The 27,552-nt window shown below is 39.2% G+C and overlaps 1 protein-coding gene across 1 annotated transcript in view; it reads right to left on the bottom strand.

Annotated features, from left to right (window-relative positions):
- The window catches only part of LOC126471479 (dynein axonemal assembly factor 10), a 173,481-nt gene that overhangs the window by 23,814 nt on the left and 122,115 nt on the right, over window positions 1-27,552 (bottom strand). The window contains exons 6-7 of the mRNA XM_050099685.1: window positions 18,153-18,287; window positions 153-250 (exon numbers count right to left, since the gene is read on the bottom strand). Of these exons, the coding sequence (XP_049955642.1) occupies window positions 153-250; window positions 18,153-18,287 (233 nt within the window). The remainder of the gene's footprint in view (window positions 1-152; window positions 251-18,152; window positions 18,288-27,552) is intronic.

The raw sequence follows: 27,552 nt of genomic DNA, 5'->3' as shown, positions 1-27,552 counted from the left end.
TCACTAGAGAAGTAAAAATCATTCATTTCTTAAATTTATACTTGCAAAAATTACAATGAAATCTATGATTCCCTAAATTGAGGAAATTGTGAAATTAATTTGAAGACTCTAAAAGTGTTGCTTTTCATAACTTGTAAAATTATGAAACTTACTATTTCCATAAACATACTGAGCCACTTCCTCCACAAGTGACAAAAATGTCACGATTCTGTGGTAAATGGCGCGCTAACCATATTGTTGACTTGTGAGCCTGGAACAAGAATAAACACAAAAAATATTGTTTCAGTTCCTACAATGGGTTAAACTACTTTTCAGAGATAATAAAAAACAATGAACACCAGCAATAAAGAACCACATACACTATCTGATCCTACATAAAGGATCCTCCATGGAAAATAAAAGAACAATTTATAGTCATGAATAAGGCATTACCGATAAGGACAAGGCTGTTTAGAAGCTTTTAACACTTTAAGCATTTAAATAATTAAACAAAGCTATGGGAATACATCAACACCCAACCAAAAAGCATATAATGTCATTAGCAGAGCACCATTAGGCAAATACACTGCCCAGTCAAAATAATGTGATCACCTGGAAAAAGCCTGAATAACCATCCTTTGCAGCACAGACTCGTGCGAGACATGCAGGAAGAGAATCAGTGCGGCTCTGGAAGGTACTGACAGGGATGTGGAGCCATGCCGATTCTAGTGCTGTTGGCAACTGCACTAGGTTTCTCATCTGAAGTTCAATGGCACAAACAGCCCAATCAAGGGGGTCCCACAGATTCTCCATTGGGTTTAAGTTCGGAGGGTTTGCTGGCCAGGGGAGTATGATGAATCCATCTTGGCGGTCTTCGAACCATGCACATCAACTGCAACATTGTGCCAAAGAAAAACAAACTGCAGTAGATGACATTCCGCCGATGAAACTGTGGTAGAAGACACTGTGCTGAGGAAAAACAAACAGCATGTAGGGGTGGACATGGTCCCCAAGTATAAATGCATACTTGTATTGATCCATCGTGCCTTCCAGACTAACAAGATCATCCAGGGATGTCCTCTAGCCTGAGCCCTTTTGATGATTGTTGCAGGGTGTTTACTTTCAGACATTTCACAGCGTACATGCCAGTAGCCATCTGTGCTATGGGGCATAAAACATGATTCATTCGAAAAAGCCAGTTGTCACCATTCAATGGACATACAGCTGTGGTATTAGTGCACAAACTCCAGCCTTCATTGCCCCTGAACAGCAGTCAGTATGTGTACATGAACCACGTGCTTGCTTCAGAGACCCATATGCAACAATGTTCACTCAATGGTCATTGCGGAGACAATGTTGGTAGCCCCTTGCTTCATCTGTGCAATCAGTTGCCCAACAGCTTCATGTCTATTTGCCCACATACACCTCTGCAGCCATCATTCACCCCAGTCACCTATGGCCTGTGGTGCACCACAGTTGCCTCAGCAGCAGTTTTGGATAGCGCCATTTTGCTACAGACGGTATATACTTCAAGCACAGTGGCACGAAAACGGTTCACGAACTGAGCCATTTCGAAATGCTTCCACTAGAGCCCTGCAACTGCCTACCCTATGCACATGGCTCACATGCACCTGCGGTGTGCGAGTAAGAGCACTAATACGCTTTGCAAACATTGGTGGATGTTGCCAAAGATTACTACGCGGATTTCCTGCACCTGCACCCACTTGTACATAGGCTGTGAATTTACAGTGTGCGCACGTGCAATGCACTTCTGTTAACTCCACACTTGGGCAAAATTTATGTGAATGACAAATATTGTATAGAGATATAAATTGCTATTCATTATTTGTGAATAACAAAAATTGTCTGAAATATTACTCACTTACACGAATAAAAACAATTAGAAATCATCTGTGGATAAAAAGTGTTAAGGATAATACCTGCAGATGAATTTGGAATCCAATTGCATTTATAGCGCCAATTCTTTGTCATTTATTAAACAAATGTACCTTTTGTTCCTTTTAAATTAGTTTTCAGAACAACTCTTTTATTTGAAACATTCCACCATTTATTTGATTTACAAAGATTTACCATTGTGAGACTAAAGAAAATACATTCTACACATGGAATGCATTCCTGGATTGATCTATAATCATGACTTCAATGTACGAGTTTCAGCAAATATGGAGAATTTTACTTCACTTCTCAAATCACATTCCTAATAAAATCTTCTTTTTATGTCTTAATGTCATTTGAAACTCGTGACCAGATTTCTTTGACATTTCTTTGGCTACTATATGTCTGAATTGTTTAAGCCTCCCTTGGTCACAGCCACAAATGGAGGTGAACTACTTTCTTTTAAATCATGAGAATGTCTCTGTAACAATAAATGCACTCAGTATATAGAGAGAAAAAAGTCTTACAATCATCATTTGACGCTTCCATGACACGCAAGTTGCAAGCATGCTGCAATATTACGAACTCTTTTATATACAAAATTTTTAAGGCTTTCGTGGTCACTTGTTGACAAACTGCCTATTGGCTTCTGTCTTGGGTTCTTCGGCCACATTCATCTGATGATTTTGTTGACGTTTCACCAGCACGAGTGGCTGGCAGTGTCAAAGATTCACCCTCCATTGCCAGTGGTGAACTGGAGCCGAGCTCGCGGTCACAGACTATATGTATCTGGCGCACCAACGTCTGAGGGCTTCTCCGTCATAATTTCCGGTGTGTTTCTCCAGGTAGCAAGAGGAGAAACGCACTGGAAATGACCGCGGAGAAGCCCTTGGACGTTGGTCAACCAGATATATACAGTCTGCGGCCGCGAGCTCGGCTCCAGTTCACCACTGGCAATGGAGGGCGAAGCTTTGACAATGCCAGCCACTCATGCTGGCGAAACATCAGCAACATCATCAGATGAGCATCGGCTGAAGTACCCGAGACAGAAGCCAATAGGCAGTTTGTATCTTTTATATACTCACACCCAGTGTCTCTTCTGAAATTTTTGAATCTCAAAACTCTATATAATTGCACAGACGGATGTCGAAATGAAAGCTATTCCATATTCTAATGGCACGCTCACTCAGAATTAATCCTGAAACACTCTGGTTGATTCTGGATATTGAGCAGCATTCCATAAACTATCAGGAGACTTAATATCAAAAGTCTGGAGATGTTAATCAATAAGAACCACTGGGTTCTTGCTTGGATCACTCATTCTATAGCACTACAACAACAAACTGCATAATTATACTAAGGAGACACATATTCAAAAGTGTTAGCAGTCTAAGAAAGGAGTTTTTGTCTGCAGCATTCTCATCACTGGCTGCTTACACAGAGTTCTTGCACCATGTTAGCAGTGAGATGGGGAGACGTATTATCTGGTGCACAGAGAAATGTAAGGGGCTGTAATGTTCTAGGCAGGCCTTCTGCATCAGCCAATATAAAATTGAAGTGATGTAGCCCGCATACTGGGCCTCTGCGACAGCTAGCTGGCTCCGTGCTGCCACTTATGAGCAGGCTGTCTCATGGAGAACTTATGTGGCTGCCTTCAATGTCTGTGCACTTGTCAAAGTAACCAGACATTCCCTGAATCCTGAAACAAATTTCATGATGACTTTTAATAACTTGTAAGACTTGGGGAAATTTCCATTTTGAAGGGACATACAATAGGTCTTAAAATTTTCACTCATTGCTTTCTAGCATGTTAGCTTGTAAAACACAGCATGCATTTATTGCACCAATTGCAAATTCATCTCAAACATCCATTGGGTGATGAAAAATGTTCTGTTCTCCATTTATTTGTCAGTGTGTATTCTATAAATTGCTTAGTCTGAGACAGTCAGTTTTTAAAGGTCCTCTTATTGTTTGTTGAACTCCTTCCTCCATAAGCATGCATTAAATTTTCAGATATACCAAATGCCTCACCCGCGACAATGACGCATGGTGTTGGTACTCTGTTGTTTGATATGGGGCTTTTCTCCGATATTTGTAAATTTTTACTAATGAGAGTTTTGTGCAAAACTGTGGAAAAATAGATGAGTCACTATATTTCCTATGTACATGAAGTTATAAACCACAGTGTATAAAGCAAATAAAATGATGGAAAAATAAATTTTACAATTACAGTAAAGTACATCAGATATGAGAAAAAAGGCATAACATATTCCACATCCATCTCACTCAGCTTATCGGTCATGACTGACTGTCAGCTGGCTGACTAAATTGGCTGCTTAACATTGGGGCTACCTAGTGCTTTACGGCCCAAACCACTGAGCCTGACTGCCGATAAGTATTTTTATGTTTTATTTGTTACACTGCAAATCAAGTAAAGCAGTGCTCAACTTGATGGGTGGTTTCAGCACTGCAGTGACTTACTAGGTGTGGTTATGTGCCCTTGACTTCCTCCCACCTATGAACAGATACAGCCAGTTAAAGGGGGACCTACATTTCAACACATACCCCAAAATATGGTGCAACTTGCCATGGGGTTACTGCCATTGTTGTTGCTGTATTGAAGTTCATTCAATATTTTGTTATCACTTTAATTTTTGTTACACTGTGGTGACTCTCACGTGTACAGTGCATACCTTCCCCTTAGAAAACATGGAAAATCGGCAGCTAATAAAGAAATTCTAATTCTAAATTCATTCAAACACTTGCTAGACCCATTAGTGTGGCTATGTTGTGTTGAAGCTGTATAGGTAGCATCTGTGTTTCCTTATACCTGCTTGGTAGGGCCAAACGGCTGTTGCCCATCACTCCATGAGTGAGAATTGCTTTATACCAAGTGAGTCAACTGGCAGCCTCGAGCACTATTCAGGCTGATTTGCCATGTGGCTCCTGTTCTGCAGCTGTGACTGTAGCTGTATAGGTAGAAGCTATGTTTCCTTATACCTGCTTTGTAAGGACACATGGCTGTTTGCTGTCAGTCCATGAGTGAGCATTGCATGATACCAAGTGAGTGAACTCCAGTCGCATGCCTCCGCGTGCACATTAATAGAGAGTAATTATATATAAAAACAAAGATGAGGTGACTTACCGAACAAAAGCGCTGGCAGGTCGATAGACACACAAACAAACACAAACATACACACAAAATTCAAGCTTTCGCAACAAACTGTTGCCTCATCAGGAAAGAGGGAAGGAGAGGGAAAGACAAAAGGAAGTGGGTTTTAAGGGAGAGGGTAAGGAGTCATTCCAATCCCGGGAGCGGAAAGACTTACCTTAGGGGGAAAAAGGGACAGGTATACACTCGCACACACACACATATCCATCCACACATACAGACACAAGCAGACATATTTAAATATGTCTGCTTGTGTCTGTATGTGTGGATGGATATGTGTGTGTGTGCGAGTCCACACATACAGACACAAGCAGACATATTTAAATATGTCTGCTTGTGTCTGTATGTGTGGATGGATATGTGTGTGTGTGCGAGTGTGTGCCTGTCCTTTTTTCCCCCTAAGGTAAGTCTTTCCGCTCCCGGGATTGGAATGACTCCTTACCCTCTCCCTTAAAACCCACTTCCTTTCGTCTTTCCCTCTCCTTCCCTCTTTCCTGATGAGGCAACAGTTTGTTGCGAAAGGTTGAATTTTGTGTGTATGTTTGTGTTTGTTTGTGTGTCTATCGACCTGCCAGCGCTTTCGTTCGGTAAGTCACCTCATCTTTGTTTTTATATATAATTTTTCCCACGTGGAATGTTTCCCTCTATTATATTAATAGAGAGTAATGTAGACGAGTGCTATTCACGTACATTTGCCATGCAGCTGCTGCTCTCTAGCTTCCACCCTTGGCCAGAAAGTCAGTGATTATGACCCTTCAGATGTGAGATAAATAATTTGGTTTCCACATTACGACTGCACTGTTTTCCGTGCCCCCCTCCCCCCACCATACTTTATATAACTTCCTCTGCTAATGCTGCCACCTGCCATCTGTGAGTCATCATTGCACGCTTATGTAAAACATAGGTGGAGGACACCTTAATGTGACTGGACTGCACAGGATTACACTGTTTTCCCCATCCCCCTGACATGCTTTATATAACTTCCACTGCTAATGCTGCCACCTGTCATCTGTAAGGCGTTACTGCATGCTGACATCAAGCACAGATGGTCGACACAGTAATGTTAGTGGAGCATGATTTGTGGGTTATAATATTATGTAGTTACAGCTAATAATGAATAGATTCAATACATTTCCAAAATAAACACGGTCAACAACTGAAGTGCTTTTATCTCTATAGGGAGCAGAAGCTACATAAATATCAAGTCAGTGTGTGACAAGACAAGTCTGAAATAAAGCAACTACCAAATACATGATGTCACATTGCTAGTGTTACTGATGGTGTATTAAAATGTTGCTAAGCTTTGTTACCTTGTTAATCACTGACAAAACTTAGCTGAATATTGAAACTGGCATCTCGTGGGCGGGGAGGGAGGGGGGGGGGGGGTGCTCATGTGCCTCAGGTATTTTATGTGACATCTGTATTCGCAAAACATTCCCGCAGTGTTGTGACTTCTGATAAAATATCAGCTGCTGTTGGGTGTGAGTTTTCATCATACAGTTTTGATTCATTTGATCCTAATGGTATACTTTTGATGTCATGAAACAAGTGCTGGAGATAATGACACCTTGTGTATGTATTTAAAAAAAAAGTGAGAATATTAAAAAATTATTAAGTGTATCGGTGACTCTTATTTTTCCTAATAACAGCTTTACAGCAACGTATCTATTACCTGTATACCAGATTTTATTTCTACATAAACATCGCTAGCTGGTGAAGAAATTATTTCACATTACAATGGGAGCTGATGGGGTCTCTATTCTCTCGCATATTAAAAAGTAGTTGTTGAGTAAATAACTAATGAAGCAAATGTAATGGAGTTTACCAGTTAACATAAGTTAACAAACAAAATATTTGTTACCCCCTTGAAAAGACCACTTTGTGAGCCTCCTGCACTGACATAAGGCATGGCAGTGAGGTCGTCTGTATAAGCCACCCAGTTGTATGGAATCAGTACCACAAGATGAATTGACAAGGAGACATGACAGACTGTCAGGAAGAAGCTAACATGTTTGGGTGTGCCCATGACCATTGCCAGATTTGTTGGTGTATCAATGCAGTTGTACAACATGTTTACAATGAATGGTCTACAATTAACAGCATTCTAGCTGACAGGTACTGGAGACGAGACACACAGTAAAAGCTGCTGTCAGTGATGTAGGCCCATGTCAACTATTTTCTGGGTTAACATTGTGAAGGGAATAGCATGCAATGGACATTTTGAGTCGAATACAACACAAGAGGTCATTATTAAGAGAATCATGTAAAGTTGCATATATTCAATGAGCCAAACAACACAGAAACTGAGTAGTGGCTGACTACAGGCTTGTAATGTTGACTGAGACGTCAGGATTTCACCTTTGCAAGAGATGAAAGGTGTTGAGTGCACTAACAGCTTAAAGAAGCATTTAATCCACTGCATGCTGTGAGTGTAGTTCAGGCCAGAAATAGTTCTGTGATTTTCTGTGGGTATTTTTCATGCCACGACTTGGGCCAATTCACTCAGGTTACCATGAACAAGAACTGAATTGTTTATTTCAATATTCTTGTCAACTGAGTGTTGCCTTTTCTTCTACATCTTCTGATCACCACCACCTTCTGTAACCCAAAGTTGATTTAGTAACATGAATCTTCAAGCTTTACCAGTGGATGTGTTGTAAATAGTCTTCATGGTTTTGCCACTGGATGACATTGTGCGAATTCTAAAATATTTATTAATTCTGAAGTAAGTTAATAATTTGGGTAGCTGGTTAATTCAGAGAGAAGTAGCAATGGTAGAATTTGAATATACAGTTTTCATAATACTCATCTTTTATTCTTCTTCTTTGTTGTAAATTGTAGGCTCATAGTCCATTCTAAAATGTAACTTTTTATACTGGTCTAGAGGAAGCTCAGCTTCATTTTGTTGAATAATATGAACACTGGTGGACTTTCTGGTGTTGAACACAAATATTTTCAGTCATTTCACTTCACAATACAAATCAACATCAACCAAATGCTAACACAGCACATATAACTTGTACTCCATCCTCGCACTTCAAACTCATACTACTAACTACCCAAAGACAATGATTTACATCTAACAGCATGTAGCAAGGAAAATACTATCATATGTCGATCTATTTGTGCAAAATATCTTTGAAACATACAGTTCAAACATAAAATAATTGTTTATCATTGCTTATCTTTTTAAGAAGTCCATAATCATCAATGTACTACATTAAGTGGTTACATTATACCAATATTTATACATTTTCGTATAGCTATATGGTAGAGGATTTCTGGGTTTTGAGTCTTCAACTTGGGAATCAGTTATTTTATATAATCCAAGATTGGTTAGAATCAAACAATGGAAAATCCAGGATGGAATGTAACAATATTATGAAAAGGAAAGTTGCTACTCACCATATAGCGGAGATGCTGAGTTGCAGACAGGCACAATGAAAAGACTGTCACAAATAAAGCTTTCAGCCAGTAAGGCCTTCATCAACAACAGATGACAGAGATACATACACACACACTCATGCAAATCCAACTCACTCACACATGACTGTAGTCTCAGGCAACACAGTCGTGTGTGTGTGTGTGTGTGTGTGTGTGTGTGTGTGTAACTATACTCCCACAACAAAGATTCCAACGCCCATTTCTGATTATCAGTTAATCTTTTTGCTTCCGAAACCTTAGTTATTTAAATTCTGTATCTAATTCTGGGATATCTTTGACTATAAATCTACTATCTTTTAAAAATTGTATACTATTTATTTTATTGTCCTCATAAGATATAACTGACTTCATATAATTAGTACAAATACAATCTCCATCAGATGCATTAATAATCAACTTCTGTCCTCCCCAGACAGAACCTGCATTCACACTAACCATCCATGACATGCTGAGGATAAGATCCGCATCAAGATCCTGAATTATTAAACATATATGTGTGTAAAAGTTACTCCCTAAATTGTAAAACTATTAAAGCCTGCCTTTTAACCACTTTATTATGTCTCCCAGTTGCACCTTTCATCTGTACTAAAATTACAGTCCTCATAATGTTTTACTTTTTTACTTAAGGATTCAGACACTCCTGAAATTTGGCTGCCTGTGTCAACATGACACCTGCCGTCCCATGATCCTATTCTGAGTTTAATGAACAGACAAGAAACATCAGTACATTCATCGGTCTTAATACCCTCATATGACAGGTCATCTTCTCTCTCTTCAGAACTAAAGCCACCAAAATCAGTGTTGTTCTTACCATTTTCATTGCCTTGGCACTGTTTCATTAAATTAGCACAGGCATCACTATCACTGTCACTAAGAATTTTATCAATCCTTGCACACTTACTTACTTTATGTAGATCAACAACATGGTACTTATCTGTAAGTTGTTTTACAATAACATATTTAATTTTATGCCACCAGTCTGGATATAAAGTTAAATACAGAGTTTTTTCACAATTCTAAAGCTTTCATCTTTCTCAATAGCACCTCTATTTAGCCACATATTATATAAAAAAGATTCATTCTCATTCATAACATTAAGCATCTTACTGTGAATTTCATAACTGGTAACTGAACTAGTATGATTATCTATACATACTAATGTCCCTTAATCCTTTAACAGTGTCCTTGGGTACCTCTACAGTATCATAACCACAATTACACATTTCCTTATAATTACCTAATGCCTGTATATTCATCATCACTTACCCTTAATTTATTATATTCAAAAATACCACAAACATCTTCAATATTACCACACAAATAACCAACATCTTAATTCCCTATTTCATTACTGTTTACATACTTACTTTCACTCAACTTTCTGTTCATTAACAAAATATTCACTTTTTTCCTCACCTGGTTCTTCCACTAATTTCTGAATTCCAAAATCCTCACAAAAATCAGTTCCTTCAGCATTTAACAAATGAAACATCTCAATCCAGTTATAGAATTCTGATAAATTAAATTCTCCTGTATCTTCTTTTCTAATTTCTATGTGCTCACTTACCTTATTCATGTGTTTTGCCGTTCCTGGTGAGCATACCTCTTTCTCAACAGATTAAACAGCATAGTACATATCTTCAAGATAGATCCTGTTCACTTCACTAGAGTGTTTTTCTTGTGTGTCAGTATTTATGTAATTTCTGGTCCATTTGTTATTTGTTTCATGAGCCCCAACTTATGGACTAACAATAGGGCCCAAGCTAGTTTTTTGTTTCCTGAATTAATACCACATCCTGTTTCCTTGTATTTTAATTATCCTTTCTATTCCAATTTCTGTTCCAACTATTGCCATGTTGCTCCTCAGGGTAAAAGTTGTTACCATTTACCATACTATGTTCCTTCTGTTGATAATTGTTACCATTGTAGTTACTATATTTGCTCCAGTTGTGATTATTACTGTGCCAATTTTGATAACTACCACTTTCAAAATGTGTGTGCCTATTGTGGCTGTATTTCCCTGCTTTTTCCAAAACTCTAATTTATCTACATATTTCAAAAACTGGTCTATTGTGTCATCTGGCTCATAGACTAGGACCCACTGTACTACAACTGGTTAGCTCTTTTTTTTATATCATCTATCTGGATGAGTTCATTGAACAGTTTGCTCAAATAAGCTAATTTTTTAAGTTGATTTTTGCAAAACTGTTTCGTGCTACTATGTCCATCCCTGTAATTTGGTCCACTGAGAAATTCGCTTTTTATTCTATTTTGTTCTGTCCCTGACCAAAATCTATCTAAAAATCCTTTCTCTCAAAATCTGCATAGTTGTGTCATCCTAAGTATACTGATTAGCCCAACTTAGTGCTTCACCTTCCAGAAACTTCTTAACAAACTTGATTTTCATAACATCAGTCATATTAAACACAAAATTATCTCTGAAATGCTGCGGAAAATCTACAGGATGTAAACTATCTTCACCTGAGAAGTTTTTTACTGGAATGTTGCACACACATGGCACCAACATTGTTTATAAGATTTCTATTAACTACTTCATTGTACAATTCTTTAACCTTTTTGCATGGAACGTAAACACTACTTTCTAGGGTGCTGGTTTTGTTGTTACAAAATAATACACTTTCTGTGAGTTTGCTGTCTGCTGTCTTCAATATTTTCAATGAAACTGCTTTCAGCAAGTAGCAGTTTAGTATCAACATTAGCTTCCAAAGCTGAAACTCAACTATATAGATTTTTTTTTCAACAGTACTTATTTCCTCTTACACTTTTTTGAATTAATTTTTTCCTACCTTCAGCGACCTCATTTTTGACATTTTTGACTTTCAGTGCTAAATTTAATTTCAATTTCTACCAAGCATCGGAAAATCCAGGATATTAAAATGTAACAATAAAATGAAAGGAAAGTTGCCACTCGCCATACAGCAGAGATGCTGAGTTGCAGATAGGCACAACAAAAATACTATCACAAATAAGCTTTCGGCCAACAAGGCCTTTGTTGAAAATAGATGACACACACACACACACACACACACACACACACACACACACAAAACTCTCTCTCTCTCTCTCTCTCTCTCTCTCACACACACACATACACACACACACACACACACACACACACACAACTGCACTCTCTGGCAGCTGAAGCCAGACATTTATACAGTTTCAAATAGCTATATGGTAGCGGATTTCTGGGTTTGAGTACATGAAGAGCTCTCCCTTCTTGGATTCCCAGTACACAAGGTCACCCAAATGTCCATCCTGGATGCAGGCGCCACGGAGAGGAGGTTACGACCAAACTTCATAGTAGAACTGGAAAACTCAGATGAAGGCAGAAAAGTATACAAACTTAAGTCACTCCTTCACCTCGGAGTGACTGTAGAGTCATACAGGGCCCCCAAAGGCCCAACTCAATGTCACAACTGCCAAGGTTTCAATCATGGCGCCAGGAACTGCCATCTAAAACCAAACTGCGTAAAATGCGGCAAACAGCATGCGACCGCTACCTGCACCAAGAAACGAGAAGAAAAACCAAAATGCTACAACTGCCAGGGAGAGCATACTGCAAACTTCAAAAAGTGCCCGGTTTACCTAGAAATTCTCAAGAAAAGGGAGGAGAGAAAAAACGCCTCAACCACAGCCATGAATCAAACTAAACAACCACCAGTACCTGCGATGACCGGGAAAAGCTGGCCAAATCTATGGCGCCGACAAACCATGACAAATCAAAATCCGGCAAACGCACCGACTTCAGCGGCCCAGAACGAGGCACCAACCGCGCAAGACGAAGGTGCCAACACCCCCTTCCCTGGAATCGCAAGCCTGGGAACAGATGTAAAAGAAATTCTCGGTCTCATCAATCAGTTCAATGTCCCAAAAATACTGGGAACAATTCAGAACACAGCAGCCCAGCTAAGGCAAGCTGCTGATGTTGTTGTTGTTGTGGTCTTCAGTCCTGAGACTGGTTTGATGCAGCTCTCCATGCTACTCTATCCTGTGCAAGCTTTTTCATCTCCCAGTACCTACTGCAACCTACATCCTTCTGAATCTGCTTAGTGTATTCATCTCTTGGTCTCCCTCTACGATTTTTACCCTCCACGCTGCCCTCCAATACTAAATTGGTGATCCCTTGATGCCTCAGAACATGTCCTACCAACCAATCCCTTCTTCTGGTCAAGTTGTGCCACAAACTTCTCTTCTCCCCAATCCTATTCAATACTTCCTCATTAGTTATGTGATCTACCCATCTAATCTTCAGCATTCTTCTGTAGCACCACATTTCGAAAGCTTCTACTCTCTTCTTGTCCAAACTATTTATCGTCCATGTTTCACTTCCATACATGGCTACACTCCATACGAATACTTTCAGAAATGACTTCCTGACACTTAAATCAATACTGGATGTTAACAAATTTCTCTTCTTCAGAAACGCTTTCCTTGCCATTGCCAGCCTACCTTTTATATCCTCTCTACTTCGACCATCATCAGTTATTTTGCTCCCCAAATAGCAAAACTCCTTTACTACTTTAAGTGCCTCATTTGCTAATCTAATTCCCTCAGCATCACCCGACTTAATTAGACTACATTCCATTATCCTTGTTTTGCTTTTGTTGATGTTCATCTTATATCCTCCTTTCAAGACACTGTCCATTCCATTCAACTGCTCTTCCAAGTCCTTTGCTGTCTCTGACAGAATTACAATGTCATCGGCGAACCTCAAAGTTTTTATTTCTTCTCCATGAATTTTAATACCTACTCCGAATTTTTCTGTTGTTTCCTTTACTGCTTGCTCAATATACAGATTGAACAACATCGGGGAGAGGCTACAACCCTGTCTTACTCCCTTCCCAACCACTGCTTCCCTTTCATGTCCCTCGACTCTTATAACTGCCATCTGGTTTCTGTACAAATTGTAAATAGCCTTTCGCTCCCTGTATTTTACCCCTGCCACCTTTAGAATTTGAAAGAGAGTATTCCAGTCAACATTGTCAAAAGCTTTCTCTAAGTCTACAAATGCTAGAAACGTAGCTGCTGATCCGATCTCAAAATTCACGATTATATGCCATGCAGTTGTCAGTCTTCTCGGGCCTTAATCAAAGAAGCACAATCATGACTTGGAATGCCAATGGCATTCTATTTCAAAGGAATACCCTCCAAGAATTCCTTGACTCATACAACGTTGGTGTGGCACTAATTACAGAAACGCACCTAACACCAGATGATAAAGTTAAAGTACGGAACTACACAATGTACAGAACTGACAGGCCAAACCGGCAAGGGGGCGGTACAGCCGTGTTAGTCAAAAACAGATTGCCGCACAGAAGACTAAACACGCCAAGACTCAGAAGAGCAGAAGCCACAGCAGTAGAAACGACAATAGAGGGGAGAACAGCCACCCTAATCGCTGTCTACAACCCTCCATGCAAACCAAATATACAACCTGAAGACCTAACTGACCTGACAAACATGGCCGAATATATCATTATAGGTGGGGACTTAAATTCCAAACATGGCACATGGAACTGCAGGGCCACCAACACCAATGGAAGAATACTACGAAAATACCTGGACAACCATAGGAGCCTAACAGTCCAAGCGCCAGACACCCCTACTCACTTCCCATACTACTCGACACACAGACCAGACATACTGGACATATTTATATGCAAAAACCTGAGACACCAGGCCACCATTACCGTGGTAAATGATCTGGACTCAGATCATAATCCAGTTTTATTGACATTAGATGACAACCCGGCAAGGCAGTTCGACACCAGAACTATTAAATCGTTTCACACAAACTGGGAAACGTTCAACAACATTGTTCAGGAAAAAACACCGGAGATTCCTCAGCTCCACACAAGGAGAGCAATCAACACAGCAGTAGAAAACATCAGCAAAATCATAGTAAAAAGCGGGAAGAAAGCCACTACTGCTATAATCCACACCACCTCCAGAAATGCTCTCCCTCAGCACATCCAAGACTTACTGCAAGAAAAGAAACACCACCGCCAGAGATGGCAAACCCTTAGGGACCCAGCAGACCGAGCCAGAACCGACAGACTCGCCAGAAGAGTCAGACGAGAACTTCAGGCCTTTAGAGAATCCACCTGGGGAGATGTTCTACGCGATGCAGACAACAACACCGAAAAGTTCTGGAAACTTATCAAAACCAGAAAGGGGAAACCAGTTGACAATAAGCCACTCCACGGCAGGAACGGAATCGTTTACGAACCGGAGGATAAGGCTGAAACAATGGCCGACACTCTCGAACTACAATTCACCACGCCAGCAGCTGTGGATGACGAGAGCGACGATCACGAGGAACACGTCATAAGACATGTCAACAGAATACTCAGAACCCCAAGCGACACCACATTTCCACCAGTGGACTCTGAAACAGTCAGAACATGCTTCAGAAACATAGGAAACAAAAAGGCGCCTGGACCAGACAACATCCTACCTCTTCAACTGAAACATCTACCTCAAAACGCACTAGAGTTTCTAACAGCAATCTACAACGCTTGCCTAACCTTGCAGTATTTTCCCATGGCTTGGAAACAAGCTAAAGTGATAACCATACCAAAGCCAAACAAGGACCACCTTTTCCCCCAGAACCACAGACCAATTTCCTTACTGAGTTTCTTGGGGAAAGTCCTAGAAAGGTTCATCTACAAGGAGCTCCAGAAATTCAGCACAGAAAACAACATCATCATACAGGAACAGTTCGGCTTCAGGGGTGAACACAGCACCATTCACCAATCGATGAGACTGACTGACGAACTATGCAGAGCTCGAAGTATCAGGCACAGCACAGGGGCAGTCTTCCTTGACATAGAGAAGGCCTTTGATAAGGTCTGGCACCAGGGCCTTATCTACAAGCTCAATCTACAAGGCTGTCCCAAACACATCATTCAAATCCTGGCATCCTTCCTTAGGAACAGAACTTTTTATGTAAAACTATCAGGTGCCCAAAGTAACATCAGACAAATAGAAGCTGGAGTGCCCCAAGGTTCAGTATTGGGCCCAGCTCTCTACTCTCACTATACAAATGACGTACCAAAGCAACCAGGGGGCCACCTGTCACTGTTTGCTGACGACACTGCGGTGTACAGGAGCAGTAAAAACTTACTGTTCATCGCCAGGAAACTCCAAGATCACCTACAATTAATCCAGAACTGGGCCAACCTGTGGAAGATAACCATAAATAGTGCCAAAACATAGGCTATTATGTTCACCCACAGGAGAATGAGCCCCAACATAGCCATTAGATTTAACAACGTAAACTTAGAATGGAATGATCATGTAAAATACTTAGGCATAATATTTGACAAAAGACTGACATTCAGCGAACATGTCACCCAAATCTGTAACAGAGGGTCACAGCACATATGTACATTATACCCCCTCCTCAAAGGAGAAGGACTATCAGTAAATACCAAGTTAAAACTATACAAGTCAGTAGTGCTGCCATCCATACTATACGGTTCAGAACTCTGGTCACTGGCTTCAAACAAGAACATCAAAAAAGTTCAAGCAGTGCAAAATAGATTCTTGCGCTTGGCACTAAATGCGTCCCGCTATTTGCCAAACAGACACCTGTACCTCTTGGCAAACATCGAGCCCATCTCCCAACTCATCAAAACAAAATCCGAAAAATTTTTTGCCTCAGCCTCCATTTCTAATCATCCAACCATCAGAAGCTTAGGAATCATTCCCGACAACCCCACAGCAAAATACCCGAAAATGACGCTCACGCGACAATTTCACATCTAAAAGAAAACAAACAATCCGACTAACATTCAATCATGAAACACTACTCAATTCATTATCAAACACATCCCTTATCATCCTACCACTTTATCATGCAACACGACTCATGACGCACTCCAAACCCATCATTCCAATCCCCACATCTCAGACAGAAGGTATGGGCTTCAATCAGTCCCGGTCCTTCGAAACAAATAAGGGGTCCAGAACCCATCCGACATCCCACGCGGTTTTGAGTCTTCGTCTTGGGAATCGGTCATTTCATATAATCCAAGATCGATTAATACATTTATCTCTCCATAACCAGTTTCATTACAATCTTCATGACGAGCAGCCTGTGGACACTTCCATCTTCCAACAACACAACAGCTGTGTTCTCAGGGCTGCACATATACACTCAATCACCCTATGCCAGGCTCATCCAAGAATTTCCTCTGGCGGGCGCGCCCGCACCCCGCGGGCGCAAGGCAGTGTAGTTCAGCGCCCCGTCCGCGACCGTGTATCGCTAGTGTCGGCATAAGAGCTGCAGAGCGAATGAGACCACACAACACTGTGCTGCCCTGGACTGTCCCGCAGTCAGATCCAACGTAAACAAAGTAACAGAGGAAGCGCACCTCTGTAAAAGAGGTCGATGATCGGTAAAACAAGCAAACCATCTACTGTTTAGGTAACAACTAGGTTTCGTGTGGCAGAATTACTACGCAAAGCTTTAGAAAACAATATTCAAAACAAGAATCGAGGAACATCTTAGTTGTTTTCTGACCCACAGGTTCATTCTATTAGTACTGCACATGTACACTCGTCATATATGTACAATAGGCATCTTCTGAAAAATATATCAGTTTCTTAAATGAACTAGAGTCATAAATATTCTATTTTAGAAATAATTTTATGTAAGGGATATAGTCTCATTCATACTGTTTTCCTTCGGGGTACATGTTTTTGTATCCCTTTTCAGAGTTTAGAAATCGGATTCTTAGTTTGCTGTTTTGTATGTAATAATTTTAACTGTCCATGTTTGAATAATTATTAAAAAATAGAATTAAGGTTATAAAGTTCTTTAATTCTTACAATCAACATTCTTAAAGAAGACAATTACGTACGAAGCGCGTGTACAGCGGCATGGCGAGGCTCGGCTTGGCCACTGCGACAACAAACGAATTCGCCCGGGGCGCTGGCCGCGGGCGATCGCGGGCGCTAGCGCCCCAGGGGCACAGTTTGGACGAGCCTGCCCTATGCACCTCAACTGGTCTTCTAAAGCACCTGATCATAACCCCACAGAAAATGTCTGGCACTGTTTGTAACAGTGAGTGAAGCATAGCATACAACATCTCTACAAATTGGTAGCTCTACAGAATCTAGTCATGTGAGTTTCAGCTGGATATGGCATACCTGATCTCTTTACCTGGACTGTCTTCTTTGCCAAACTGAATAAATTATCAAGTCTAGAACAATGCTAAATGGTATTAGTGTGATGTCTCTTGGGGCTTTATAATTTTTTGTCCAGTGTGCTTGGATGAAAATACTGAAACAACACATCTGTGAAGCAGCTGCTTAAATGGCAGTGACCAAAATCCAATAAAAAAGAAAATATGTGCTTGTAATGAAATTCTTAAAACAGCTATCATCCACACGTTTTCCAATAATACCAACAGAAAAAAGGGAGCTAGCTGCATGTTCATTCTAACAGCATGCATCATTTAATGTCTATGACAGACAAAGTTACTCACTGGAGACAGTCCCATGCACAAAAAATAAATAAAAGTTTTCAGTTCTTAGCTCAGTGTGTACTAACTTAATGAACTAAATGAAACAGTTTTCTGATAACTGTATCCTTCAATCATATTTTTCAGTAAGATTAAAAACAACTTACCCTTTCTGACAGACTTGCAAAACCTTTCTTGGGATGAAATGTTCTTGTATCATACACATAAAATTTTGATTCAAGAGTTGTAGCTATGAGTTTATTCATTGGAATATCTTTTCGGTCAAATTCAAGACCACAAACCTGAAAAAAAAAAAAAAAAGAGTTTTGATTTGAAAATTTCACAGAAAATAAGTTACTAAAAACTGTTGACTAAAAGGTAAAAAGAAAAGAAGAATGGTTCCATGTCATAATCATCCCAGTTTCCCTCTTGGATCTTAAAGCTATGTTTGCAGTGAGCTGATTAGCACAACTCAGAATAGTTTAGACAACATTAGCAGCTAGAATTTCCAAAATTGACTTGATTCAGTGAAATCTAAATTAGAGAAGCCAGTTTGAAAACAATTCCTAAAAAATAAAAACACTCTGGTTTTCCCTTTCTACACAGTTGCTTCATTTCAAAGTCACAAAAAGCAACACCACATAACCAGCATACAAATTAGGAAAACATATTTAGTATTCAGAATGAGATTTTCACTCTGCAGCGGAGTGTGCGCTGGTATGAAACTTCCTGGCAGATTAAAACTGTGTGCCGGACCGAGACTCGAACTCGGGACCTTTGCCTTTCGCGGGCAAGTGCTCTACCAACTGAGCTACCCAAGCACGACTCATTCCCCATCCTCGCAGCTTTACTTCTGCCAATACCTCGTCTCCTACCTTCCAAACCTTACAGAAGCTCTCCCGCGAACCTTGCAGAACTAGCAATCCTGAAAGAAAGGATATTGCGGAGACATGGCTTAGCCACAGCCTGGGGGATGTTTCCAGAATGAGATTTTCACTCTGCAGCGGAGTGTGCGCTAATATGAAACTTCCCGGCACATTAAAACTGTGTGGCGGACCGAGACTCGAACTCGGGACCTTTGCCTTTGGCGGGCAAGTGCTCTACCAACTGAGCTACCAAAGCAAGACTCACGGCCCATGAGCACTTGCTCGCGAAAGGCAAAGGTCCCGAGTTTGAGTCTTGGTCCGGCACACAGTTTTAATCTGCCACGAAGTTTCATATCAGCGCACACTCCGCTGCAGAGTGAAAATCTCATTCTGGAAACATCCCCCAGGCTGTGGCTAAGCCATGTCTCTGCAATATCCTTTCTTTCAGGAATGCTAGTTCTGCAAGGTTCGCAGGAGAGCTTCTGTAAGGTTTGGAAGGTAGGAGACGAGGTACTGGAAGAAGTAAAGCTGTGAGGATGGGGCATGAGTCATGCTTGGGTAGCTCAGTTAGTAGAGCACTTGCCTGCGAAAGGCTAATGTCCCGAGTTCGAGTCTCGGTCCGGCACACAGTTTTAATCTTCCAGGAAGTTTCATATTTAGTATTGGTTATTTATAAGCTGATGGAAAATTGGATTGGCAGTGGAACAAAAATATGTAACTGGGGATAGATTATGGATATTTTTCTTAAAAATGTAAGTGTTCTTAAGTGACAATTTTTACTTAAAAATTTGTTTCTTTCACTCTAGTCTATGATCACTAATACTGTCTTTAGACTATCGATTTCAAATTGTCCTGACCATCCTCAGAGGCTCAAAAAAGAGGAACCAAATATAACTAATTTACAGTCTACATCTTATGTTCTTCTTCTTCTTCATCATCATAATCATTGTTTCAAGGATTAGGCTATTGCCTGTTCTGAACTCACACACAAAATCATTCCCCACTGTTTTCCCATCTGGCTTGTTCTTCATGATCTTCTGGGGAAATCGATGATGTGGGATTTTCACGCGGTGTTTTGTCTAATGTTCATGATACTGTTGGATAATTTCATTCTTTCAAACATTGGGCCGTAAAGTATAAAAAGAGCTCACCATGAAATTATTAAAAGAGATGGCGGTTCCTGTCGTATCCTGTGGAAGTGAAAGCTCGGTTTCCACAAAGAATAACAAGTAAACAAAATTTGGACAGCACAAATGAGGTTCCTGAGGAGAACAAAGGGTTGTACAAGAAGAGAATTAGTCTACATCTTGCAAATAGCAAATTATGATACAACTTAAGCTATTAATTTCACAAATATAAAATACATGAGTTTAAAAATGTGACAAAACATACCTGCATAAAACATGTACTATTATAATAAAGTCAGAGTGGCATCATCAAGGGATGGAAACAGAGTTAGCTAAGCATTGTCAAATAAAACTAATATTATGATGAAAATACGCCACAATGCCAACAGTCATAATGTGAATGGCACTACTGTTCGCAGCAATTTGAGGTGCAGCGGGAGCAAAAAAAATATGTTTGTGATGCAAATGCATCATGTATCATTACTGTAAATATATCTGACAAAAATGCAATTAAGAAACAACATACAATTAGGTAAAAACTATTTTGGAATTATAAGATGTTCTAAAAACTTTTACAGCAATAAAATGACATACATAAAAAACACAAGTGAATTTTTCTTTTAAATTATTAAAAACCTGGCAGATAGACAGGAAAGAAGAATAAGAATCTGGAAGTAAAAAGCAGTGATAGCATGGTTAAGTCTAAGAAGATGGTTAATAAGAAGAGGAACCTGAAAAGATACAAGAAAGCAAGGAGATGTGGAAGGAATATTTTGAAGAGCTACTTAACGCAAATTGAAATATGGAAGAGGAAAATGAGGAGCCTGGGTATGGGAGCTGTGGGGACACAGAGGACATCAAAATTGACCTAACCTAGGCAGAAGAATTTGTAGTGAGGGTATCTTCCAGGATGTAGAACATGTCAGGAAAGTCACAATACACAATAGATATTTACTAAGAAAAACAAATATGCTACTGTACCTTCCACAGATGTCAAGTGCAATGGCCCTAATAGATGTGGAATAAATAAAAAAAGTCTTTAAACATATCTTTATTTAAAAAGTAATAAATAACTAGTCACAAAGCCTGTAAATGTTCAATAACACTGAGGAGAATATGATCACTCAAAGCTTATTGTAACCAACAATCATCAAACAGAATAATCATTTTATTGCACAAATTTATATCAACAGTATCATTCTACTGAATTTTTATACAAAAGTCAGACTGTACAAATACTCACATAATTTGACATTATAAGTAATGCATATACATCAGTTGATTCTACAAGAAATTCATCAGCGGGGTATGAGTAGTTGGCCACCAATAAATACTTCACTCTTCCCTTAAACTGAACGTTATTAGTAGTTGTACTTTTTATGGTTGCTAGCAAGTTATTGAAAATGTGTGTTTCTGATTAATGGAAACATTTCTGGACCAAAGTAAGTGACTTTAAATCTTTATGGATATGATTCTTATTTCTAGTATTGATTCCAAGAACTGAGCGGTTGGTTTGAAAAAGAGATATATTTTTAATGAAAAATTTCATTAAGGAATAAATATTTTGGAAAACAATAGTTCATACCCTAGTTCCATAAATAGGCCTCTTCAGCTCACATCAGTGGCGGATACATATGGGAACTCGCCCCCCACCCCGTGGGACCAAATGCATTGCCACCTGCGCCACCCTCACAAGTCAGCCCACACGCTATTCGTTCATTTCTTTTGTCAGTTGACTTGACTGAAGCGAGTTATTGAGTACGTGTACTTTCCTATGTAGCATGCACGTCCATGTCAACATATTTTATACATTTCTGTCTGGCACACAGATAGCTAACACGTACCTATGAGAAAAGTTGCAGCCAGTCTAGTGATCTTGATACGTTATTCTGTCTGGAATATGTTTGAGAAAAGTCGCGATTATTCTACTGTTTTCTTGTACAGAGAACCTCCGATACATAGTGTTATAAATATGGACTATTTGCCGAATAGGAAGGTAGTTTACATTCAGAAACAGAAGTATTAAGACTGAAGAATGAATAAGTAAATAATCAACTTGTCAGGAAGAATAGGCGCTTGGAATTCATCATTTAAGGAAGAGAACCAAATTGTAATTTTTTATGTCATAAGATGGCACTGTATTTTATATGTGTATAATCAGTTTAAATAAAACTTTCTTAAACTTTGCATGCGACTTGATTATTTTTTATTATGGTAAAAGTAAAGGTAGTTCAGGATATCTTTAGTGCCCCCTCCTCGAGGTTTTTCTGTATCCGCCACTGGCTCACACCAGAAATAATTCTTATTAAACATTTCTGTAATCTGAAAACTTTAGTTCAGCTTGATGAATTACTTAAAAATAATCCTGCATGACACTATAGACTGAATGTAATCATTGTTTGCCAGCTTTTATATTTTTATGTCATCTACAACTCATAACATTCATACTGCAAATGGAGATGTGTTTAGGCACTACAACAGTTCTTTGGTATGTTCCTCCGAGTCGAATTTATCATCAGGCTGTAATCTTATGAATTAAATACTGTCAACTTCTTCTATCGCATTGTTGACCTATTTTGGGCATATATACTGGTGAGAAACCTTTTACAAGTTCTAAACTTATGTAATGAGTTTTTTCAAGTTTAGTGACAAAGAACTGGCTAGGAACCATTTATTAATGTCCATAAAAATTTCATTAATCAATTTTTCTAAGATCATACTTGATTTGGTATTTATTGCAATGTTTGTGTCATCTGCAAACAAAACAAACTTGGCCTCTGGTAATTTTAAAGATGAAAGGTCACTGATACACACAAGAAAAGTAAGAGCTCTAAGATGGAAACTTGTGGGACATCACTTGTAATTAGGCCCCAGCCCAATGATGCATCATAGCTCAGTACATGCCTCTTTCCTAATGATAACCTTTGTTTTCTGTGAGAGAGATAGAGGATTTGAACCATTTTGCAGAATTTCCTGTTACACCATAATATCCTAATTTATTTAAAAGGATGCTGTAATTTATAAAGTCAAATGCCTTTGACAGATCACAAAATGTACCAGTAGCCTGTAATTTATTGTCTAATGAATTAACTACTGTACATTCTTGCTGTATGTGTAGGTAGCCTTCTCAAAGTCAGAACCCTTTAGAAATCTGTTTTTTTGACAATATATTAATTGCTGTCAGATGGATAGAAGCCAATTGTATATTACCTTTTCTAAATTTTTTGAGAATGCTGGCAAAAGTGAACCTGGGTGGAAAATACCAGTATTTCTTTATCTCCTTTCTTAAACAAAGGCTTAACCTTAGCATATTTAAGACATTCAGGAAATGTTCCACTAAAAATTTACAGGTAACTTAATATGTTATTAAACTCAGAGGCACACTCTTTAATCAATTTTGTTGACTTTTGTCATAACCACTAGAACTTTTTGAGTTTAAACATTTTATGGTGGACATTATTTCTACAGGTGTAGTGAGGGTCATATTCAATTACTGAAGTTATTTGTAATTACTGGTCAGAGATATTCCACGCCATCATCTACTGAACTTGACAACCCCACCTTTTCAGTAACAGATATGAAATGATTGTTAAAATGTTTTGCAATGTCGCACACATCTGTTACTAATGTATTACCTATTCTTAATGCTACCTGCTCTTCTTCATATCTGCTTCTGCCAGTCTCCTCCTCCACTACATCCCATTCTGTCTGGTTATTTGATGTGATTACCTTTTCCTCATAATGCATTTGCTCTGAAGGCCATATTACTGTCTTCAATAACTTGAAGTATGCCTTGTAATGAGCAACAGAATCAACATCAGAGTTGTCTATGACTGACAAATACAGTTTCAATTTTGATTCAAAAGATACCTTTATTCTTTGAGTAATTCATGGATTCTTTGTAGATTTTGGTTTAATCTGAGTTAATTTTGGGAGAAATTGTATTCGAGCAAAGTAAGGACTTTATTAATAAAAGTGAAGTATTTTTCATTTATGGCTTTAGCGATTTGTACATCACTCCAGTTCATGTCTTTGAGAAGTGTCCTAAAATAATTAATTTCTGGCTTACTGATTACCATCTTGAATTCAGATTTAGTAGATTTTATATCTTGTTCATATTACTTGATTTTGACGAAAGTGATAGCTCTTCTACAGAGTCCGAAAGTTCTATTCATAAACCGTCCACGACAGCAGAGGTGTCAAAGCAGTCTCATGTTTCAACAAGAGATGTTAGTTGTTCTGAATCTGAAGAATCAGAAAGTGATAGTGAAATGCCTACGAAGAAAGCACGTCTTTGTGATATATGTGACTGGTAAGAAAATGACTTTCAGCCAGTTAATCATGTATTTGATGATACGCTGTCGGGACACGTGTGTCAAATAGGAAATGAGTCAAGTATTCTGTCAGTTTTCATGTTATTCTTTACACAAGAACTGATGAAATATATAGCTGACGAAATGAATCGGTTTAATTTATTCAACAAGGAGAATACTCCCGAATCAATGCATTCTCGAATCTCAAAGTGGAAAGATACTGGATATGAAGAAATGTATTGTTTCATAGCTGTTTGTCTTCTGATGCCTCGCGTGAAAAAACTGAAAATTAGCGAATACTGGACCAGAAATGTTGTTCTAAATACGCCAATTTTTAGTGAACTCATGTCAAGAGACCGCTTTTTGTTACTTATGAGAATGTTACATTTCAGTGACAACTCTGCCAATACTGGAGCAGACAGATTATTCAAAATTAGGAACATTGTCAATAAAGTTCGTACAGCTTTCCGTTGTGCATTTAATCCACATTAGAAACTCTGCATTGATGAAAGTTTGTTATTATTCAAAAGGAAAGTTATCTTTCAGAGAATTCATTGCCTCGAAACGGAGTAGATTCAGTATAAAAACATTTGTGTTATGTGATTGTAAGACTGGCTATGTCTTGGATTTCATTGTTTACACAGGGGCATCAACAGAAACTGAGTTCCACAATTTGGGGAAAAGTGGTGACATAGTGGCTACACTTATGAAGTTTTATTTAGAACGTGGACATACCCTCTACGTCGATAACTGGTACTCAATCCCAGACTTGTTTGCCTGGCTTCACAGTCACGAACGCATGTGGTACTATCCATAAGAACAGACGCAACATGCCGAAACTTCAGAAGAAACTGGAACGTGGACATATTTAATTTATGTGTACTGACACAATGCATGCTATAAAGTGGTGTGACAAAAGGGAAGTGTGGATGTTGACCACATGTAACACCACAGAAATGGTTGACACAGGAAAGATTGACAGGAATACTGGAGAAAAAATTAAGAAACCACACAGCATTGTAGATTATAACTTGAATATGGGAGCAGTTGACCGTTCTGATATGCTGCTTAGCTCTGTCGGATGTATACGGAAAACAATGAAGTGGTATAAAAAGTTCTTTCAGATCTGTGTGTTTTAAATGCTCATGTTCTACACAGATCACTAACAGGTTGTAAAATGATGATAGCAGAGTTTCATCTGTCACTGGTAAGGAAACTTACAGAAACGTATGCGTTAGAGCACGGAAAAGCTGGCAGAGGAAGGTGTTCTGATGATAACCCTCTAAGATTTGTGGGAAGGCATTTTCCACACATTATAACAAGTGAGCAATCCAAGAAAAGTGTGCTAACGCGTAGATGCATTGTTTGCTGGAAACTAAAAGTGCGTCGAGAAAGCAGGTACGAATATAAAACTTGCAAGGTACCACTGTGTGTCGTACCCTGTTTTGAAAAATACCACACAAAACAGAATTACTAATTGCAGCATAGAACAAATACAATAATGTTATTCGAAAAATCTTCGAAAACGAAAAAAATATATAAAAAGGGAAAAACAAAATAAAAATGTTTTTAACTTCACCACTGCCGGTCCAAAGCCTGGATCAAAAAGAAGGATGGGAAACATATTCACAACGTGTAAAAGTAACGCCTAAATTTACAGTTCATGACTTTGAATTTTCTCTATAAGTGAATTTAATGTGCTAACAGAAAGACAGAGATTTCACAGCTTTCAAATGTTGGAAAATCTGTTTAATACTTATGTGCACCAATCACAAGTATTGTACAAATTTCGCCAAAGAAATGAAATTACGCATAATCGGGTAATTGCAAAGTGTAACAAATATTCAGGCAATTCAGCGATACTAACCGTAGGCCATGTGAAATTTCTTATCACACCAGAATACGAATTTAACGACGTGAAGTAAAATTGTTCTTATCATTGCTCACAGTAAATTCCGATGTTGTAGCGCGATATGAAAGATGATCTGTATGTCTCTTTCTCCTATAAACGACGTAATACGATGTTGTGAACAACGAAAATAACATACAGTAATCTATAATCTATGGTTTATTTTATTCGTTCTTGAGTTAGTACGGTGAGGAATGCATAGATAAATGCAGACATTATAAATGGGTATCCAAGAAAGAACAATAAACTATTGATGTAAAGCTAACGAATCACATAGTGCAAGAAAACTACAAGCAAGATATCATTATTGGTGACGGAAAATAGTTTTACCAGACAGTTTGAGTCTGTAGAAATTCACCTGCAGGGGAACTACGTAGTGAGAGCATTTACGAGTATTCTGTATCAGCCGTGAGAGGACACAATATTTCGCGTGGAGTCGCAGTCACTGCAGAAATATTCAACACAGGGCGGGTGGGGCAGCGAGGGTCGCTCCGCCCCAGACGGCAGCTCGAGGGTCAGGCACATTAGTGCAGGAATACAGATGACAGTGCAGGCCGCAGCGCCTCAGCGTGCCAAGCGGATCGTGCACCTCCAGCAGTCAAAGGGTTAAGGTCAACTCTGAACTCATTTAGGATGTTCAGCAGGACCTTCCGGTCTATCGAGTCGTATGCCTTCTTGAACTTCACAAAGAGTGACACGTAGTGTTTGGACCTTAGAGTATAATATCTGATGATTGTTTTGAGGTTGTAGATCTGTTCAGCTTTTGAGTGACTTTTTATGAAGCCCCCCCCCCCCTCCTCCCTTGGTGTTCATCTATATGATGTGTGACGTGTGACTTGGCTTCTAAATGCTCCAGAATGGCGAGTGAGAGAATGTTATAGGTTACAGGTAGCAAGGATATTCCTCGGTAGTTGTTAATGTCTTTCATGCTGCCTTTCTTGTGCAAGGGATGGATCAGGACCATTTTCCAATCTTCAGGCAATGTTTCCTCATTCCAAATTTTTTCTATTTGTTTTTATAAGATTTCAAGTGATTCCTTTGGGGCATATTTGCACATTTCTGCTACAACTGAGTCTTCTCCAGGTGTTTTGTTGTTTTTGAGACGGGCAATGTGGCACTTGATTTCATCTTTGTCAGGTGGTCTGGACTCTGGGCACTTGAGCAGTGGTTCTTTGGTCTCAGTGGGGTTTGGCGGTTTATTACAGTTCAGTAGGTCTCAAAAGTAGTCTGCTAGAATCTGACAATTTTCTTCATTTGAAGCCACCAGTGTACCGCCCTTGCACTGAAAGCATAGTGACAGTAGTTTGTAACTGATCAGTTTGCGTTTGAAGGCTCTGTAGTACTCTCTGGTT

The sequence above is a fragment of the Schistocerca serialis genome, chromosome 1, assembly GCF_023864345.2.
Source record: "Schistocerca serialis cubense isolate TAMUIC-IGC-003099 chromosome 1, iqSchSeri2.2, whole genome shotgun sequence".
Classification (NCBI taxonomy): Eukaryota; Metazoa; Arthropoda; class Insecta; order Orthoptera; family Acrididae; genus Schistocerca; species Schistocerca serialis.
This window is presented reverse-complemented; position numbering and strand designations above follow the sequence as displayed.